This window comes from Nerophis lumbriciformis, linkage group LG10, assembly GCF_033978685.3.
Source record: "Nerophis lumbriciformis linkage group LG10, RoL_Nlum_v2.1, whole genome shotgun sequence".
In the NCBI taxonomy this organism is placed as follows: domain Eukaryota; kingdom Metazoa; phylum Chordata; class Actinopteri; order Syngnathiformes; family Syngnathidae; genus Nerophis; species Nerophis lumbriciformis.
The window spans coordinates 40,961,790-40,982,646 of NC_084557.2; the positions used below are offsets into that span (position 1 = coordinate 40,961,790).

Here is a 20,857-nt window from a genome sequence, read left to right on the forward strand (position 1 = left end):
AGACCACTTTTTTTAGGCGGGGGTGGTTTGGAGGATAAACCTTCAAACATTTAGACGAAAATTATGTCTCACGTAAACTGTTGAACATAACGCTCAATAATAAACGTATAGCATCGATTTTAAATAAAATATTAATTATTTAAATGTTTAAAAAGCACACAATAAACCACTTTACGTTCAGCATCACCCCCGCAGTACAAACAAGGTAAAACATTTTAGTTTATTATTTATTTTTTATTTTATAAATCTGTATTTATAATATGAAACATTTACATACAATCAATAAATAATAATAACCAAATCAAGTACAGAAACAGTACAAAACAGTGCCAGGGGGTTGTGAATTCAATAAAGTAATTAGAATAGAATGCAATATATATGTGTATATATATATATATATATACATATATATATATATATATATATATATATATATATATATATATATATATATATATATATATATATATATATATATACATCCCGATTCAAAAGGATTCTCTATTCATTCAATACATAGGATTTCAGCAGGATCTACCCCAGTCTGCTGACATGCAAGCAGAGTAGTAGATTTTTGTAAAAAGCTTTTATAATTGTAAAGGACAATGTTTTATCAACTGATTGCAATAATGTACATTTGTTTTAACTATTAAATGAACCAAAAATATGACTTATTTTATCTTTGTGAAAATATTGGACACAGTGTGTTGTCAAGCTTATGAGATGAGATGCGATGCAAGTGTAAGCCACTGTGACACTATTGTTCTTTTTTTTTTTTTTTAATAAATGTCTAATGATAATGTCAATGAGGGATTTTTAATCACTGCTATGTTGAAATTGTAACTAATATTGATACTGTTGTTGATAATATTCATTTTTGTTTCACTACTTTGGGTTTGTTCTGTGTCGTGCTTGTGTGTCCTCTCAGTTGCTCTGTTTATTGCAGTTCTGAGTGTTGCTGTCGGGTTTGGTTTTGGAATTGGATTGCATTGTTATGGTATTGCTGTGTATTGTTTTGTTGGATTGATTAATTAAAAAAAAAAAAAACGATTTAAAAAACAATTAGAATCGATTCTGAATCGCACAACGTGAGAATCGCGATTCGAATTCGAATCGATTTTTTTCCCACACCCCTAATATATATGTAACAAAGTGTAAAGCCATAGGCTCAAACAAGTTCCGTAAATAATCCAAATTTGGAGCACAACATCCTAGTTTTCACAGCTTTTTGGTTGTTAGAGGTAGAGAGCGTTTTAAAGTAGCGTTCTATTTCTTTTTTAAAGGCACAAAAAACAGGTCGGGTATTGAGAAACTTATTGATTGATTGATTGATTTAAACTTTTATTAGTAGGTTGCACAGTACAGTACATATTCCGTACAATTGACCACTAAATGGTAACACCCGAATAAGTTTTTCAACTTGTTTAAGTGGGGGTCCACGTTAATCAATTCATGGTCAAATATATGAATATAAATCTTAGCCAATAGTATAATGAGGTTGCAAAGGTACAATTCCTTTTCACATTTTTTTTTTCATAATGTGTAAATCCAAATAGCACATCTTTAAAACAAAGCACAAATTTGTAAAATAATTTAGGTTTGGATGTTTTATTTCTGGCAGTCGCATGAAACTCCCACGTTTGTCAAAAAAAACTTTCAATTTATGTGAGGTGTGATTGTGTGGATCTAATAATAACACACTTTAGTTAATTTTTTCCCCCTGCGTTTTTACCGTTATAGAGGGCCGTCTTCCATGAACTGATTTACTTGGACCCCGACTTAAACAAGTTGAAAAACTTATTCGGGTGTTACCATTTAGTGGTCAATAGTACGGAATATGTACTGTACTGTGCAATCTACTAATAAAATTTTCAATCAATCAATCAATCAATCAATCAATCAATCAGTCTTCTCCATTCACTATTATTTATTATGTCACTCGGTGTTGCCCACTCCTCAGTAAGGAAAGAAGCTATTGGCTGTCATAAAAGTCTAGAAGGTGACGTCTTCGCCTCATTTGCATACTTTATTGCAATGGACGCTGGGGGAGAGAGGACTAATTTCGTGGGAGAGATAGAAAGTGAGTTTAAAAATGTTAAGTATGATTAGGACAGCAAATTAACCTTTTTTCTGTTGATTCTTGGTTTGTGTATTTTAAATTTAATTCAATTTGGTTCTCACACTTTTTTCACCATGTACCCAGGGCCGCCTTAACCTAAGAGGGGGACTCTGCACCTCCCAGGTAAGCCTGTGCATCCATCCATCCATTTCCTACGGCTTGCTAAATTTGGCTCTTCAAATACCACCATAATAACCAACATTAAAATACAGTAGTATAGTAGACCTAAGTATTCATTAAGTACCACCATAATGACCAACATTAAAACACAGTAGTGTAGTAGACCTAAGTATTCATTAAGTACCACCATAATGACAACATTAAAATACAGTAGTGTAGTAGACCTAAGTATTCATTAAGTACCACCATAATGACAACATTAAAATACAGTAGTGTAGTAGACCTAAGTATTCATTAAGTACCACCATAAGGACAACATTAAAATACAGTATTATAGTAGACCTAAGTATTCATTAAGTACCACCATAATGACAACATTAAAATACATTAAGTACCACCATAATGACCACCATTAAAATACAGTAGTGTAGTAGACCTAAGTATTCATTAAGTACCACCATAATGACCAACATTAAAATACAGTATTATAGTAGACCTAAGTATTCATTAAGTACCACCATAATGACAACATTAAAATACAGTAGTATAGTAGACCTAAGTATTCATTAAGTACCACCATAATGACCAACATTAAAATACAGTAGTATAGTAGACCTAAGTACCGTATTTTTCGGACTATAAGTCGCAGTTTTTTTCATAGTTTGGCCGGGCTCCAGTGCGACTTATATATGTTTTTTTCCTTCTTTATTATGCATTTTCGGCAGGTGCGACTTATACTCCGGTGCGACTTATATTCCGAAAAATACGGTATTCATTAAGTACCACCATAATGACCAACATTAAAATACAGTAGTATAGTAGACCTAAGTCTAAGTATTCATTAAGTACCACCATAATGACCAACATTAAAATACAGTATTGTAGTAGACCTAAGTATTCATTAAGTACCACCATAATGACCAACATTAAAATACAGTATTATAGTAGACCTAAGTATTCATTAAGTACCACCATAATGACAACATTAAAATACAGTAGTATAGTAGACCTAAGTATTCATTAAGTACCACCATAATGACAACATTAAAATACAGTAGTGTAGTAGACCTAAGTATTCATTAAGTCCCACCATAATGACCAACATTAAAATACAGTAGTGTAGTAGACTTAAGTATTCATTAAGTAACACCATAATGACCAACATTAAAATACAGTAGTATAGTAGACCTAAGCATTCATTAAGTACCACCATAATGACCAACATTAAAATACAGTAGTGTAGTAGACCTAAGTATTCATTAAGTACCACCATAATGACAACATTAAAATACAGTAGTGTAGTAGACCTAAGTACCACCATAATGACCAACATTAAAATATAGTAGCAGAGTATTAAATCAAATCAAACATCATTTATTTAGCACGTTTCATGCACAGGCAAGTGGCAAGGACAAAGTGCTGTACAAAACAAACAAACAAAAAGTAGGCCTAAGTATTAATTAAAAACAGGGCAGAGGTTTTGTTTAACAAGTATATTTAATATTTTTGGCCACTGTAAGATTACACACAATGTGAACAGTAACAGTGTATTTGAATATAGGATAATCAAGTGATTCTTTGGCGTACCACTAGATAGAGCCCGCGTACCACTACTACCACTTTTTGACTCGGGAGTCGGGAGCCACATTGGGTTCCAAGAATTTGGCCGTAGCTGGCTATCTGTTTTAATAAACGTATATATATATATTAGATAGATAGATTTATTTAATAAAGTCTAATACAATAAGGCAGCAAGATAAGTATCCCACACTTCTCTTGGGTAAAATAAAAAAAATAATTAAAAAAAAAAAATATATATATATATATATATACGCAAGCTGGGATAGGCTCCAGCGACCCCGAAAAGGACAAGCGGTAGGAAATGGATGGATGGACATATACATATATATATATATATATATATATATATATATATATATTTTTTTTTTTTTTTTTTTTTTTTTTTTCACTTGGGATGTAATTTGAAATCTTTCACACAAGATGGCGCCAATTGATGACTGTAAACAGCCTCCTGTGATAATGTGGTATGCTTTGGACCAGGACTGTTCCTCTCCTTCCTATTGAAAGCAGATATTTGTTTATTAGCCGCTCTTTTTAAGTGCATGCATAACATTTTGAAGCCCCGTGGGATCTATCTTATCATTTTGAAGGATGTGTGTGTGTGTGTGTGTGTGTGTGTGTGTGTGTGTGTGTGTGTGTGTGTGTGTGTGTGTGTGTGTGTGTGTGTGTGTGCGTGTGCGTGTGTGTGTGCGTGTGCGTGTGTGTGTGTGTGTAATTGTGTGGTATAGTGTGCGTACGTGTGCACGCAGAAATATCAAAAGGCATGGACTCTCCACATTTGAATACCTTTTAATTTAGTCTTTTAATAGCTCATATTTTTTTGAATCCACTTCAGGAAATGACATCTTGTGGGCAATACAAAGTAACTAGATGAGGAAATTCCTGAAGGAATTGCGTGTGAATGCTGAAGTTGAACTGAAATGCCGACAGAATGTAGTATGAATGTAAGAATAGTTTGAATGTTGGAATGGTTTGAATGATGAAGAGTTTTAATTTCCAGGAAAACCGGAATTTGATCTGGAACTTGGGATAGAAAAAAAAGTGTAAAAATAGATGAAAAAGAAAATGAGATGTTAAGCACCGAGCTATGTGAAAGTATGGCTGAGCTAAAAGAGGAGGTAATCTCGCAGGTCTGCGGGAAATATTCGCCATTATAAAAGGTGCGTACCCATTCAATTGGCCCATAGTTTTGTTTATTCGTGAATAGCATCGCCATAGTAACTTGAAATGTTCCCAATTCAAAATACGGCCATTGGCACAAACGAGACCTTTACGACGGTATAACATTAGTTGGTTGGTTCGTCTCGTATTACACAAAATAGGCGTACCTATTCAATTGGCCCATTTTTGCTAAAGAATTGGCGCATTTTTTATTTTTTTTAAAATCATGAATAGCGTCGCCGTGGTAACACAAAATTTTCCCAACTTAAACTACGCCCATAGGCGCGAATCAGACCTTTCGGACGGTATAACTTATGTAGAGGTTTGTTGGCTGGTTCGTCTCGTATTACACAAAAGGGCCGTACCTATTCAATTGGCCTATTTTGTTTTTGTTCGTAAAAAGCGTTGCCATGGTAACACGAAATGTTCCAAATTGAGATTTCCGCCATCGGTACGAACGAGACCTTTCCGACGGTACAACATATGCGGGGGTTCGTTGGCCGCTTCGTCTCGTATTACACAAAAGGGCCGTGCCTATTCAATTGGCCTATTTTTTTTGTTTGTGAAAAGCGTTGCCATGGTAACACGAAATGTTCCAAATTTAGATTCACGCCATCGGTGCGAACAAGACCTTTCCGACGGTATAACATATGTGGGGGTTCGTTGGCCGCTTCGTCTCGTAATTACACAAAAGGCCGTACCTATTCAATTGGCCTATTATTTTTTTGTTCGTGAAAAGCATTGCAATGTTAACACGAAATGTTCCAAATTTAGATTCCCGCCATCGGCGCGAACGAGACCTTTCCGAGGGTATAACATATGTGGGGGTTCGTTGGCCGCTTCGTCTCGTATTACACAAAAGGGCAGTACCTATTCAATTGGCCTAAATTTTTTTTTGTTCGTGAAAATCGTTGCCATGGTTACACGAAATGTTCCAAATTTAGATTCCCGCCATCGGTGCGAACAAGATCTTTCCGACGGTATAACATATGTGGGGGTTCGTTGGCCGCTTCGTCTCGTATTACACAAAAGGGCCGTGACTATTCAATTGGCCTATTTTTTTTTGTTCGTGAAAAGCGTTGCCATGGTAACACGAAATGTTCCAAATTTAGATTCACGCCATTGGTGCGAACAAGACCTTTCCGACGGTATAACATATGTGGGGGTTCGTTGGCCGCTTCCTCTCGTATTACACAAAAGGGCCGTACCTATTCAATCGGCCTATTTTTTTTTGTGTCCGTGAAAAGCGTTGCCATGGTTACACGAAATGTTCCAAATTTAGATTCCCGCCATCGGTGCGAACGAGACCTTTCCGACTGTATAACATATGTGGGGGTTCGTTGGCCGCTTCGTCTCGTATTACACAAAAGGGCTGTGCCTATTCATTTGGTCAATTTTTTTTTTGTTCGTGAAAATTGTTGCCATGGTAACACGAAATGTTCCAAATTTAGATTCCCGCCACCGGTGCGATTGAGACCTTTCCGACGGTATAACATATGTGGGGGTTCGTTGGCTACTTCGTCTCGTATTACACAAAAAGGCCGTACCTATTCATTTGGCCTATTTTTTTTTTGTTCGTGAAAAGCGTTGCCATGGTAACACAAAATGTTCCAAATTTAGATTCCCGCCAACAGTGCGAACGAGACCTTTCCGACGGTATGACATATGTGGGGGTTCGTTGGCCGCTTCGTCTCGTATTACACAAAAGGGCCGTACCTATTCATTTGGCCTATTTTTTTTTTGTTCGTGAAAAGCATTGCCATGGTAACACGAAATGTTCCAAATTGAGATTTCCGCCATCGGTGCGAATGAGACCTTTCCGACGGTTTAACATATGTGGGGGTTCGTTGGCCGCTTCGTCTCGTATTACACAAAAGGGCCGTGCCTATTCAATTGGCCTATTTTTTTTGTTCGTGAAAAGTGTTGCCATGGTAACACGAAATGTTCCAAATTTAGATTCCCGCCATCGGTGCGAACAAGACCTTTCCGACGGTATAACATATGTGGGGGTTCGTTGGCCGCTTCGTCTCGTAATTACACAAAAGGCCGTACCTATTCAATTGGCCTATTATTTTTTTGTTCGTGAAAAGCATTGCCATGGTAACACGAAATGTTCCAAATTTAGATTCCCGCCATCGGCGCGAACGAGACCTTTTCGATGGTATAACATATGTGGGGGTTCGTTGGCCGCTTCGTCTCGTATTACACAAAAGGGCCGTACCTATTCAATTGGCCTACATTTTTTTTGTTTGTGAAAATCGTTGCCATCGTTACACGAAATGTTCCAAATTTAGATTCCCGCCATCGGTGCGAACAAGACCTTTCCGACAGTATAACATATGTGGGGGTTCGTTGGCCGCTTCGTCTCGTATTACACAAAAGGGCCGTGCCTATTCAATTGGCCTATTTTTTTTTTGTTCGTGAAAATCGTTGCCATGGCAACACGAAATGTTCCAAATTTAGATTCCCGCCATCGGTGCGAACAAGACCTTTCCGACAGTATAACATATGTGGGGGTTCGTTGGCCGGTTCGTCTCGTAGTGAACGTAAGAGAAACGTGCAGAACAAGAATAATAATAAAAGTTGAAGTATGAGCAATAATAATGTGCGCTGCTTGCATTGCAAGCGCCCATTCACTGCTGCTTGCAGCATGTGATCGGGCGCTGGCATTGCAGCAGGCCCATAATAATACATAGATGAATTTTGGTGTAGAAAACCATATGTGTGAATGCTTTGGAGCATTCACACACTTACAATTGCAATGTGGACCCAGAAGAAAAGTAATTGCATGAATAATGTATGGAGTGTATGGGAGTCTATATAGAGAGGATTTTGTCGTCTACTTTGAAAGCGTTGATCACAGAGCATGTTGTTGGCATCATGTGAAAACCATGAGGGATCCAAATGTTGATCATTTAAGGGTTCTGAGGGAAAAAGCTGAGCACAGATCTGGAAGATGTCCCCAGAGGCACTTGTCAGGCGACTTCAACAAGACCATCCCAGCCAAGAAAAAGTGTGTCCAAGTCATCCAAGCGTTGGCTTTGTCGACAATTCACTTGCTCGTCTGTGAACAGACAGCAACAGAGCGTCCATCTGGCAGATCATGCAATGGCATTCTTAGAAATAAAATAAAAACAGTGCATCTTTTCAAATATCTTCACAAGCACACTGGCTGAAAAAAAAAAGTAACTTTCCCTGGACGAGGATGATGCAAATAAAGTGACGTTCAAAACATCACGGCGCTATAAAAAGACTCCCGAGGATGAGTCACAAAGGTAGCTGAGCGGCCGCTCTGAACGAGTTTCATTGCCACATGCCAAAAAAGACAAACGGCAGGCGTCAGCTGATGACGGCTTGTCAAAGAAGGAGAGTGACATTACAGTTGGGAAAATCACTCAAGCAGACGAGGTTTGACTCTTAGTCAAATGTTCCTTCGGATGACAAACAAGACCAGATAAGATGTTACTTTTATTTTCAACGATGGACTATCTCTGGGTATTTGAAGACATGTCCTGGGCATGACGTTAAAGTGCATCCGGCAGTGGAGGCTCCTCTATGGGGTCTTGGGGACCTAGGAGGTTAAGCCCTTTACTACTGTTACCCCAGGTGGCCCTTGGCAAAGGCCTAGTACCTGACTGCCCCCTAGCCAGGGATACGGTGAAGACCTCAACGGCGGAGCAGGCGGAAGACGGTAGATTTAAGAACTACCACAACGGCTGCGATGGCGGAAGAAGGCACCCCCACATCCATGTGGGCCCAGTAATGGGGAAATAACCACCCAAGACCTCAACGGTGGAACAGGCAAAGGATGATTGCTAACCCTATGGAGCGTCACAACGGCTGGGATGGCGGATGAAGGCTGCAACAGAAAAGGGTCCCCAGTCGTCTTGGACTCCATGCCACTGGACCCTGTCAAAGATCGTCCATAAAGGGATACCCCCCACAAGACACAAATGCAGTGCTTTGCAATTATTTTCTGTCACCTGAAACCTGATTTATTCATTTAAACCACCTTAGGATTCTGCTTACAATAATAAGTAACAAAATGAGCTCAGATAACATCCATAACAACTTCATTTGAGAATATTGTACTGTTTTACTAGTGGTACGAATATGACAATGCAACGAGAAATGAATACGATTTAATACTACAAATGTGCAGTTTTTGTTATGATCCGGTGCCGGATCATGGATTATTTTGGGTTTTGAGTCACTTGTTTAAATTCTGTTTCAGCACCCCGGTTTTGTGTCTCCTTGGTTGATATGGCTATTCATTGTTGTCACTTGCCTCTGATTAGTGTTCAGGACGCTCACCTGTTCCCGGGCACTAATCAGAGAGCTATTTAGTCCTGCCTTTCCCCGTCACTCAGTCTGGTGCTTTTCTGTAACGAGGGCGCTGACGAGGAGGCATGGTGATGCGGATTGTTCTTCCGACGAGGAAAGCAGGAACTCCAGGGACAGCGTGCAGGTAAGACAATGATTTATTACTATAAATCATTCAGGAAAAACAAAAACGAACAAAACAAGCGAACACATGGAGAACGTGCCGAACACACAGGGAATGCCTTTAGCACTAACTAACTCATCATCATCGGCGGTCACTCGAAGCGAGTATGACGATCCTCCTGGTAGGGGTGTATCCCTTTATGGAGGATGCCTGTGCGTGACTTAGTTTAACGTGGGGAGACTGGTGCACAGACAGTCACCACACGATCCTTGACAGATCCGGGTCAGGGTCCAGTGGCATGGAGTCCAAGATGACTGGGGACCCTTTTCTGCTGTAGCCTTCATCCACCATCGCAGCCGTTGTAGTTTATAGTGACTTCACTATAAAAGTGGGTGACATTGTTATCACCAGGAAGGATGAGGTCACCTACCTAGGTTCCATTCTAGAGGCTAATCTTTCCTGTGATAAAATGGCAACCAAGGTCATCAAAAAGGTCAACCGACGAACGAGATTTCTCTATAGAATCTTCTCTCTGGTCAACAAAAGCACCATGAGGATTCTAGCGGGAACTCTCGTTCAACGCTTTTTCGATTACGCATGCACCTCATGGTACCCTAGCACCTCCAAAACCCTCAAATCTAGACTCCAAACATCCCAGAACAAGCTAGTCAGATTACTTCTAGACCTCCACCCCAGATCACACCTCACTCCAACCCACTTCTCCAAAGTGGGCTGGCTCAGGGTGGAGGACAGAGTAAAACAACTTACACTGAGCCTAGTCTATAAAATCCGCTACACCTCCCTGATACCGAAGCACATGTCAAACTACTTCCTTATGACCGCCATAACCACAACACCAGGGGGAGCTCCACTAACCACGTTAAACCCAGATTACGATTTAACAAAGGTCTTAACTCATTCTCTTTCTATGCCACATCAATATGGAATGCGCTCTCAACAGGTGTAAAAGAAAGGGCATCTCTATCTTCCTTCAAAACCGCAATAAAAGTACACCTCCAGGCAACTTCAACCCTAAACTAACACCCTCCCTGGATTGTTAATAATCAAATGTAAATAATCAAATGTAGATACTTTTTCTTATGCTTTCTGATCTTTCTCTCTATGTCCACTACTTGCTGTACATATCCTACCAAGTCAGTCCTACACTGTTTCAATGTCCATTTTTCTGATGATGCAATTGTTGATGACTGAAGTGTTGATATCAATCAAACTTAGCCCCCTAACCCCCAAACCTAGACGACTGGGGACCCTGCAGCCTTCATCCGCCATCCCAGCCGTTATGACGCTCCATAGGGTTAGCAATCATCCTCCGCCTGCTCCACCGTTGAGGTCTTGGGTTGTTATTTCCCCATAACTGGGCCCACATGGATGTGGGGGTGCCTTCTTCCACCATTGTAGCCGTTGTGGCAGTTCTTACATCTAAGGTGTTCCACCTGCTCCGCCGTTGAGGTCTTCACCGTATCCCTGGCTAGGGGGCAGTCAGGTACTAGGCCTTTGCCAAGGGCCACCTGGGGTAACAGTAATAAAGGGGTTAACCTCCTAGTGCCCCAAGACCCCATAGAGGAGCCTCCACTGCCGGATGCACTTAAATGTCATGCCCAGGACACACTAACTAACTAAGGAGCTAACAGAATAGCAAAACCCGGAACGCATAAGGCAAGGCTTAGCTCGGGATACACAAGAAACAACGTTAGCAGGACTGAGTGACGGAGAAAGGCAGGACTAAATAGCTCTCTGATTAGTGCCCGGGAACAGGTGAGCGTCCCGAACACTAATCAGAGGAAGGTGACAACAATGAATAGCCATAGCAACCAAGGAGACACAAAACCGGGGTGCTGAAACAGAACTTAAACAACAAGTGACTCAAAACCCAAAATAAACTATGATCCGGCACCGGATCATAACAGTTTTGGGAGAAATTGCGTGTGAATGCTGAAAAGCTGAAGCTAAACTGAAATGCTAACGGGCAGCACGCCGGCCAGATACTGTCCATGAACAAAGTATGCGACTCCAAGGTGCGCATCAGCAAAAATAGCTAAAAAAAAAAGCTAGCATGCTAATATTAACGTGCTAACATGATAGCTTTAGGATGTAACAATTAGCATTTGTCAAGTACCAAGTTATATGACTGTGAGGTCTATGTCTGCATCATTTGCTAAAAAAAAAGTTAGCATTTGTCAAGTACCAAGTTATATGACTGTGAAGAGTATACCTGCAAATTTAGCTGAAAAAAGTTAGAAAAACGGCACTGCTGCTGTTATGGTTACAAAAGGCAGTAAAAAAAGGCTGTAAAATTTACATTGTTTTTTTTTACTGTAAATATAAAAAAACTAATTTTACAGTAAAATTTTGGCACCTGAGCTACCAGTTTTTTTTTTTTTTTTTACTGTAAATCAACAACTGTAATTAATAAAATTGTTTTATGCAATTTATCAGTAGACGGCGTGGCGCAGTGGAAGAGTGGCCGTGCGCGACCCGAGGGTCCCTGGTTCAATCCCCACCTAGTACCAACCTCGTCATGTCCGTTGTGTCCTGAGCAAGACACTTCACCCTTGCTCCTGATGGGTGCTGGTTAGCGCCTTGCACGGCAGCTCCCTCCATCAGTGTGTGAATGTGTGTGTGAATGGGTAAATGTGGAAGTAGTGTCAAAGCGCTTTGAGTACCTTGAAGGTAGAAAAGCGCTATACAAGTACAACCCATTTATCATTTATCATTTATTTAAAAAAACCAACTAAAATGTAAAATCAATATGGTAAGTTGCAATAATTTCACCTCAAAATTTAGTGTATATTACTGTAAATGGAAAAACAGTACTGCTGTCTTTATGGTTAAAAAGGCAGCTCAGTTGCCAGAATTTTACTGTAAAATTTACATTTGTTTTTTTTATTGTAAATAAAAAACTGCAATTTTACAGTAACATTTTGGCACGTGAGCTGCCAAGTTTTTTTATTTTAATTTTTTAGTATTACTGTAAAACGGCACCACAGTTTATTACAGTAACAAAAAGTACTGTTTTTTTCACTTAGAGAAAAATGCTGTAAAAACCACAGTAAATTTCGCAATTTTACCATGAAATCTATTGCTACTTTTACATTGCACAATTTAAGGATAACTTGCTTTGAAATCATTATTATTAGTATTTATTTCTATTTAAAAATTGGTTTGAATGTTTGATAATATATTTTTGCATAATTAGACAATATTTAGGTTAACATAATTTGCGATTACCGTATTTTTCGGAGTATAAGTCGCACCGGAGTATAAGTCGCACCTGCCGAAAATGCATAATAAAAAGGAAAAAAACATATATAAGTCGCACCGGAGCCCGGCCAAACTATGAAAAAAACTGTGACTTATAGTCCGAAAAATACGGTACATGGAGTACATGTAATCAATTGTTTTATGCAATTTATTAGTCGATTTTTGAAAAACTAAAATGTAAAAACAATATGGTAAGTGTCATGTCTGTCATGTCTGTGATCATGTTTTGTTTAAGTTATGTTCTGTTTGGTTTTTGGACTCTTTTTAGTTCCTGTTTTCACTCCCTTGCTTTGTCACCATAGCAACCATTAGTTTCACCTGGTTCACATTTTCACTTACGCACCTGTTGTCAATCATGTCTGTATTATTTAAGTCTGTCATTTTCAGTTGGTCTGGCTGGCGACATCACTCTGCTTCATGCCATGTTTACGGTTTCATGCTTAGTTCACGCTGCTTGTTTCATAGTCCATGCTGCCCTGTTCACGCCACCGCAAGTAAGTTTTGTTTATTAATGCCACAGTTAGTGTCTTTAGTTTCATATCCATAGTTTACGTCTTAGTGCTAGTTTTGTTTCCACCGTTAAGTTTCGTGCCTCCGCTGCAAGCGCCTTTTGTTTGTACACTTTTTATAGTCAGAAAGAAATTATGTATTTACCTTCACGCCATGTCCACTCCAACTATTCTTGCATCTCGGGAAAACAAAACCCCCATTGTCCATGTTATGACAGTAAGTTGCAATCATTTCACCCCAAAATTTAGTGTGTATTACTGTAAATAGAAAAACAGTACTGCTGTTTTTATGGTTAAAAAGGCAGCTCAGTTGCCAGAATTTTATTGTAAAATGTACATTTGTTTATTTTACTGTAAATAAATAACTGCAATTTTACAGTAAAATTTTGGCACCTGAGCTGCCAGGTTTTTCTTGTTTTGTTTTTACCGCATATCAACAACTGTGGATTTGTTGGTGTATTACTGTAAAACGGCACCACAGTTTATTACGGTAAAAAAATACTGTTTTTTTCACTTAGAGAAAAATGCTGGATAACTTGCTTTGAAATCATTATTATTAGTATTTAAAAAAATATATTTTAATTTTTGATCATATATTTTTGCATAATTAGACAATATTTAGGTTAACATAATTCGCGATTACATGGAGTACATGTAATCAATTGTTTTATGCATTTTATTAGTTGATTTTTTTTCAAACTAAAATGTTAAAAAATATGGTAATGCGCAATAATTTCACCTCAAAATTTAGTGTATATTACTGTAAATGGAAAAACCGTACTGCTGTTTTATGGTTTAAAAAAAGGCAACTCAGTTGCCAGAATTTTACTGTAAAATTAGTTTTTTTTTTACTGTAAATAAAGTGCAATTTTACAGTAACATTTTGGCACCTGACTGCCGGTTTTTATTTTTATTTATTTATTTTTTTACTGTAAATCAGCAACTGTAGATGTTTCTGTTTAGTACTGTAAATGCCAAGACGGCATCACAGTTTATTACAGTAAAAAAAGTACAGTTTTTTTCATTTAGAGAAAAATGCTGTAAAAACCAAAATTTCACAATTTTACCATGAAATCTAATGCAACTTTTACATTGCACAATTTGATGGATAACTTGCTTTGAAATCATTATTATTAGTATTTATTTATATTTAAAAAAATTATTTGAATTTTTGATCATATATTTTTGCATAATTAGACAATATTTAGGTTAACATAATTTGCGACTACACAGAGTCCATGTAATCAATTGTTTTATGCATTTTATTAGTTGATTTAAAAAAAAAACTAAAATATACAAAAATATGGTAAGGTGCAAAAATTTCACCTCAAAATTTAGTGTATATTAGTGTAAATGGAAAAACAGTACTGCTGTTTTTATGGTTAAAAAAAGGCAGCTCAGTTGCCAGCATTTTACTGTAAAATTTGTTTTTTTTACTGTAAATAAAAAAGTGCAATTTTACAGTAACATTTTGGAACCTGAGCTGCCAGTTTTTGTTTGTTTGTTTTTTACTGCAAATCAACAACTGTAGATGTTTCTGCTTATTACTGTAAATGTCAAGACGGCACCACAGTTTAATACAGTAAAAAAAAGTACAGTTTTTTCATTTAGAGAAAAATGCTGTAAAAACCACAGTAAATTTCACAATTTTACCATGAAATCTATTGCCACTTTTACATTGCACAATGTGATGGATAACTTGCTTTGAATTTATTATTATTAGTATTTATTTATATAAATTTAGATAATAATCACTTAAATTATCATAATAATCCCCTCAATTCCCCCCCAAAATGGATTAACTCGCTGGAATATAAAGACAATATAACACACATCCATAAACCTGGATGCATATGCAAATGTGCAATATATTTATCTGTACAGTAATCTATTTATTTATATCTGCACCTTATTGCTTTGTCATCCTGCACTACCATGAGCTAATGCAACGAAATGTCGTTCTTATCTGTACTGTAAAGTTCAAATTTGAATGACAATAAGAAGGAAGTCTAAGTCTATTGCCACTAGAGATGCGCGGTTTGCGGGCACAACCGCGGAGTCCGCGGATTATCCGCGGATCGGGCGGAAGAAATAAAAAAAAATTTGATTTTATCCGCGGGTCGGGTCGGGTCGGGTTGTTGAAATAAAAAAAAATTAGATTTTAAATAGATTCAGGCGGGTGGCAGTTAAACCAATTCGGAAATATATATACATAGTTAAATGTTGTTACCCACATACGAAAAACGAGCAGGCACCTGCTGCATATGCCACAACAGAAGAAAAAAAAAGAAAAGAGATGGACACTTTTACGGAGCGGAGAAGGGACGCCTCGCCGGGGTCCGGAACCGAGGCCCCTCCCCCCGAGAGGGCCCCACCGGGAGCCGTAGCTGAGGCGATCCGCGAGAAGGGCCCGACGCACGTCCAGGGTCACCACCGCGCCCACCGCACCGACACCCCGCCTCGTCTGCCTTCGCCGCGGCCGGCGTCACGCGCAGCAGGTAAGCAGCTTACCTGCCCGCCACCCCCGTGGCCGGGGGCTTGTAACAGGGGTCACTTCGCGCGCTCCGCCCGCGCAGCTTACCTGCCCGCCACCCCTGTTGCCGGGGGCGCGTAACAGGGGTCACTCCGCGCGCAGTGCGCTCACGAAAGGGGTGGGGCTCACCCTGGTTGATATAGACAGCAGCTAGGACGGTGGCCATGGAAGTTGGAACCCGCTAAGGAGTGTGTAACAACCCACCTGCCGAATCAACTAACCCTGAAAATGGATGGCGCTGGAGCGTCGGGCCCATTTACCCGGCCGTCGCCGGCAGCGAGACGCGCTTGGAGGTGCGCTCAGCGCGGCTCCCATATGATTGCGCACTGGTGTGCGTCTGGGTCGTGACAGCGTGGCACGCGAATGTCTGTGCTGCATTGGATCAGTCTCCTTTCTTTAACAGGCAAAAGCTTTATAACCTCACTAATGCCTTGCATCGTCTATATTAGATATATAACAACAGGCGGGTGCAGGCGGATGCGGTTCTGATCAAATGTTAGATCGGGTGGATTGCGGATGGTTGACGACTTTCTGATGCGGTTGCGGATGAAATAATTGCCTATCCGCGCATCTCTAATTGCCCCTTTTACATTGCACAATTTGATGGATAACTTGCTTTGAAATTATTATTATTATTAGTAGTATTTATTTATATTTTAAAAAAAATATTTGAATTTTTCATCATATATTTTTGCATAATAAGACAGTATTTAGGTTAACATAATTTGCAATTACATGGAATACATTTTTTTTTCTCCCAAAATATAAAGAAATAATACATTTAATAAGAAAAGTTACAGTACTTTATTGATACATATTATTTCCAGGCTTTCCAGGGCCAAATAAAATTAAGTGGCGGGCCACATCCGGCCCCCGGGCCTTGAGTTTGACACATGTGTTTTAATACCATATAGTCAAGCGGCCTTAGGCTGGGCCAATCAGAGGCCACGATACTGAACAGTGCACTCTTGATTGTTTTGTGGCCATTACTACTAAGCTGCAACATTTGAAACTTGATGTTGAGCTAGGGACGGCTTTGTCGGAGTTAGTTTGCGTGACTGCGACAAAACAAGATGAAAAGGGGAACACATTTTGAGTAAGACATTTTTTATTTATTTTGGACTATTTATTGATATCAATCAAAGGCTTGGTTTCCCAGATGCTAACATGCTAGCTCGCAGTAGCTAATGTGACATGTGTGCCTACAATGTACAAGTCAATGGTTGTCTTGTTAAATCAACAATGTATTAGGTTTAATATTCAAACTGATATTTGTCGAAGAAATGTGAATATAAGAACAAAAGTGTTGCGACGACTAAATGTTGGGAGAGTTGTATAGCGTTTTGCCGCCAGGGGGCGCGATCCCCCCACTCGCGTCCTTCAGGACGGAAGGAAGGAAGGAAGGGGGGAAGTTGTCTGTCCCTCCTACCCGCCCTCGCCTCCTCCCTCCTCGGCCGCAGCTCTCTCCCCTCCACGCCGCGGCAGGAGCGTCTGTTGAGCTGCTGAAGACATCGTCATCTCCCTTTGTGCACCCACCTGTGCTGGAGAGCGGCGCCCGATGGAGCACATCCACGCATCTTGCGTGGAATAACATTTGACTTCATCCTCGTTGCGAATATTTTGTTGTTGTTTAGATCCTCCTCCTCATCATCATCGGCATCGTCGGGGCATGTAAAGTTTGGATGATGCCCCCGCTCAGCATCCGGGATTGCAAATAAACCGATCATCTCCCAGAAGTGGCCAAAATATGGACTAATTTTTTCAAAAACCTACATTCACCATGGGATTGTTACAGCTTCTTCTGGTTGTGTGCTTTTCTGGCTCAGGTAAGGAGATTTGCTATTTCACTCTGATCCATCTTGCAACATCATTAATTCATATGTTGTTTTCAAGCATTTGCCAAGCAGCCCTTCTAAAATCCTTCCCAGCCACCCGTTTTTTAAAACATGTTTTTTTTTTATCTTTTCGCAAATTAGTGCAAGGTTTCGGGGTGGACCCAGCTCTGCGCATCAGTGTGTTTGATGAACTACTAATGCCTGGACATGGATTTGATGGAGTTACTCAGGTCCAAGGCTTCCACAGGGAGTCCAGAGCGTTCCACTTCCAAGGTAGGGTGACACCACAGTTTGTAATATAACACCATTGCTTGATGCAACATCCCTCCATCCATTTTCTGTACCGCTTGTCCTCATCAGTGTTGGGTTAGTTACTGAAAACCAGTAACTAGTTACAGTCACTAGTTACTTTATTTCAAAAAGTAACTCAGTTACTAACTCAGTTACTTACACCAAAAAGTAATGCGTTACTGTGAAAAGTAACTAGTTACTTCTTTTTTTTCCCTTCTTTTTTTAAGGTTTCCATTAATGCCCTTTTAGCCTTCATTTCAGTATTGTTATTGCAGTGGAGAATAATACACTATGTTGATAAACTTGACATGCATTTGCATCACTGAACTCTGCTAAGCAATGTGGTCTACATACAACACACAAAGACAAAGATATGTTTCAAAGGGCCAGAACAAATTGACAAAACTATTTTAAATAGCTGCAACATAATGGCACTTTAACTTTAACTTTAAGTAGATAGGATCTTTGATCCAAGACACAACTTACATTTAACTAAAATGTTATTTTGTTTGTGCTCGACAAAAGAAAAGTATTGAGAATGTCTCCATGTTAAGAAACTCGACTTCTGGCTTCACCATGATGTCTTGTTAGTTGTTATGAGAGTAGCGTATGTGTGTGTGTGTGTCCCTTTAAGATATGACAGCATGTGAGGTGAGTGACGTCAGTGAGTGAGTGGGTGAGAGAGGTGAGGGAACGGCGACAGTGAGTGCTTGCAGGTGCTCTAGCTTGGTGGATGGCTGCGTCCAATAAAGTCACAAAGTTGCAACAAACCGCCGACCTCGTCATTCACCCTCAGCTGTAAAGACCCACTTCCGGGTAAAGTGAAGGTTGTTGGCCCTGAAGTACATAGGCCCTGGAGGAACGTCTCCCCTGCACCCCTCAACTACGGTCTGGGAGCCGCACAAAGCACGCCTTTTCTTTTTCACCGCAGCGCTACAATAAAACACACTCAGATCTTCTGTTTCTAGCCGATACTACATAAAAAATAACGTAAAATTAAAAAAAAACAACGCGTTAGATTACTGGTTACCGCCGAAACTAACGGCGTTACAGTAACGCGTTACTTTGTAACTCGTTAGTCCCAACACTGGTCCTCATTTGGGTCACGGGTGGGCTGGAGCCTATCCCAGGTGACCAAAGAATGTGCAGCCAAGAACATATGTATAAAGTAAGGACTTCATTTGGCAGATTTTGTGACATTATTTGTGCCGCAACTCAAATACTCAAATGTTATCTTTATAATTTTGATGTATTTACCAGCTTGGATTATTTGCGAAAAGCTTTGGAAATATACTTTTAAAGAGCACTGTTGTCACACCTGCTCAGAGAGAGAGCTGCGCATTTTCTCTAACACATTTGTCATTTCTGCATCCATTTGGCTGTCTTTTGGTGTGTCTTGTGTAGTGTTGTCCCCATACCAATATTTTGGTACCGGTACCAAAATGTATTTCAATACATTTCGGTACTTTTTGATACTTTTCTAAATAAAAGGGACCACAAAAAATTGCATTGTTGGTTTTATTTTAACAAAAACTCAGAGGATACATTCAACATATGCAGTTTTGTCCTTAAATAAAATAGTGAACATACAAGACAACTTGTCTTTTTGTAGTAAGTAAGCAAACAAAGGCTCCCAATTAGTCTGCTGACGTATGCAGTAACATATTGTGTCATTTTCCATTCTAATATTTTGTCAACATTATTAAGGATAAGTGGCAGAAAATTAATTATTAATCTACTTGTTCATTTACTGTTAATATCTGCTTATTTTCTGTTTTAACATGTTCTATCTACACTTCTGTTAAAATGTAATAATCACTTATTCTTCTGTTGTTCGGATGCTTTACATTAGTTTTGGATGATACCACAAGTTTAGGTATTGATCTGATACCAAGTAGTTACAGGATCATACATTGGTCATATTCAAAGTCCTCGTGTGTGCAGGGACGTATTTCCTAAGTTTATAAACATAATATACATTTTTTAAAAACGAAAAAAGATTTTGTGATGCTAAAAATATCGATGTAATCATAGTAGTATCGACTAGATACGCTCCTGTACTTGGTATCATTACAGTGGATGTCAGATGATCCACCAATGGCGTTTGTTTACATTTTTACGGTGTGTAGTGAAGCATGTTTAGCTGTTCCTCGTTCTGAATTGATAATGGTACATGTAAGAAACTTACTTTATTTGTCGCCATGGAGGCGAGGATTAGTGATTAAGAAGTAGCTAAAACACTGCCGACTGCAGCTGGACTTTAGCCGCTAGCTAGCTAGCCATGTCTAAAGCACCTCTTCCTGAGGGCGTTTTAGTGTTATAACTTCACCTTTATCTTTAGTTTTTAGGCTAAAATGCGTCCATTCTCTCTTTTTTTGTCTCCACACTGCGTCTGCTTGTAAATACTCCATGATTTTGTGCTGCCGAACATGCTCCTCTGCTCGTAAAACCAGCAATGTAATGACGTGAAGATGACGAGGGGGTTAGGGTGGGAGACTGAATATGATTCATTAGTATCGCGGTACTATACCAATGCCGGTATACCGTACAACCCTAGTCTTGTGTAGCATTCACATTTGTGCCAATGTGAACTAAACTGCAAAAGAGTTCATGTGAGCGTACTTAAAGGGGGTCATGAATTTTTTCTTCATTTAAAACTCTTCCTTGTGGTCTACATAACATGTAATGGTGGTTCCTTGGTCAAAATGTTGCATAGATTATGTTTTACAGACTTTGACTGTTTCTTCAGGATGCGCCGTTTTGTGGGCGGTCTTATTTACGTGCCTCCACCTCGACTGCGTTTTCTCTACGTCATCCTTGTTGTAGGCTTAAGCGCTTCCGTAGCGAGACTACGGACAGATAAAAGTTAGAACTCTGCGCTACTTTGTATTTGAAATGGCAACAGCAGAAGATGTATGTACGAGCGAGTCTGCCCCACAACTAGTGGATAAAGAAAAAAAAGGAGCCTATTGATTAGAG

General features: G+C 39.3%; 1 protein-coding gene across 2 annotated transcripts in view; it reads left to right on the plus strand.

Moving 5' to 3' along the window:
• Positions 1-16,706: 16,706 nt before the first annotated feature.
• The window catches only part of nell2a (neural EGFL like 2a), a 389,930-nt gene continuing 385,779 nt past the window's right edge, over positions 16,707-20,857 (plus strand). For both annotated transcript variants that reach the window (XM_061969587.2, XM_061969588.2), the window contains exons 1-2: positions 16,707-17,578; positions 17,729-17,860. In XM_061969587.2, the coding sequence (XP_061825571.2) occupies positions 17,533-17,578; positions 17,729-17,860 (178 nt within the window). In that variant the 5' untranslated portion in view covers positions 16,707-17,532. The remainder of the gene's footprint in view (positions 17,579-17,728; positions 17,861-20,857) is intronic.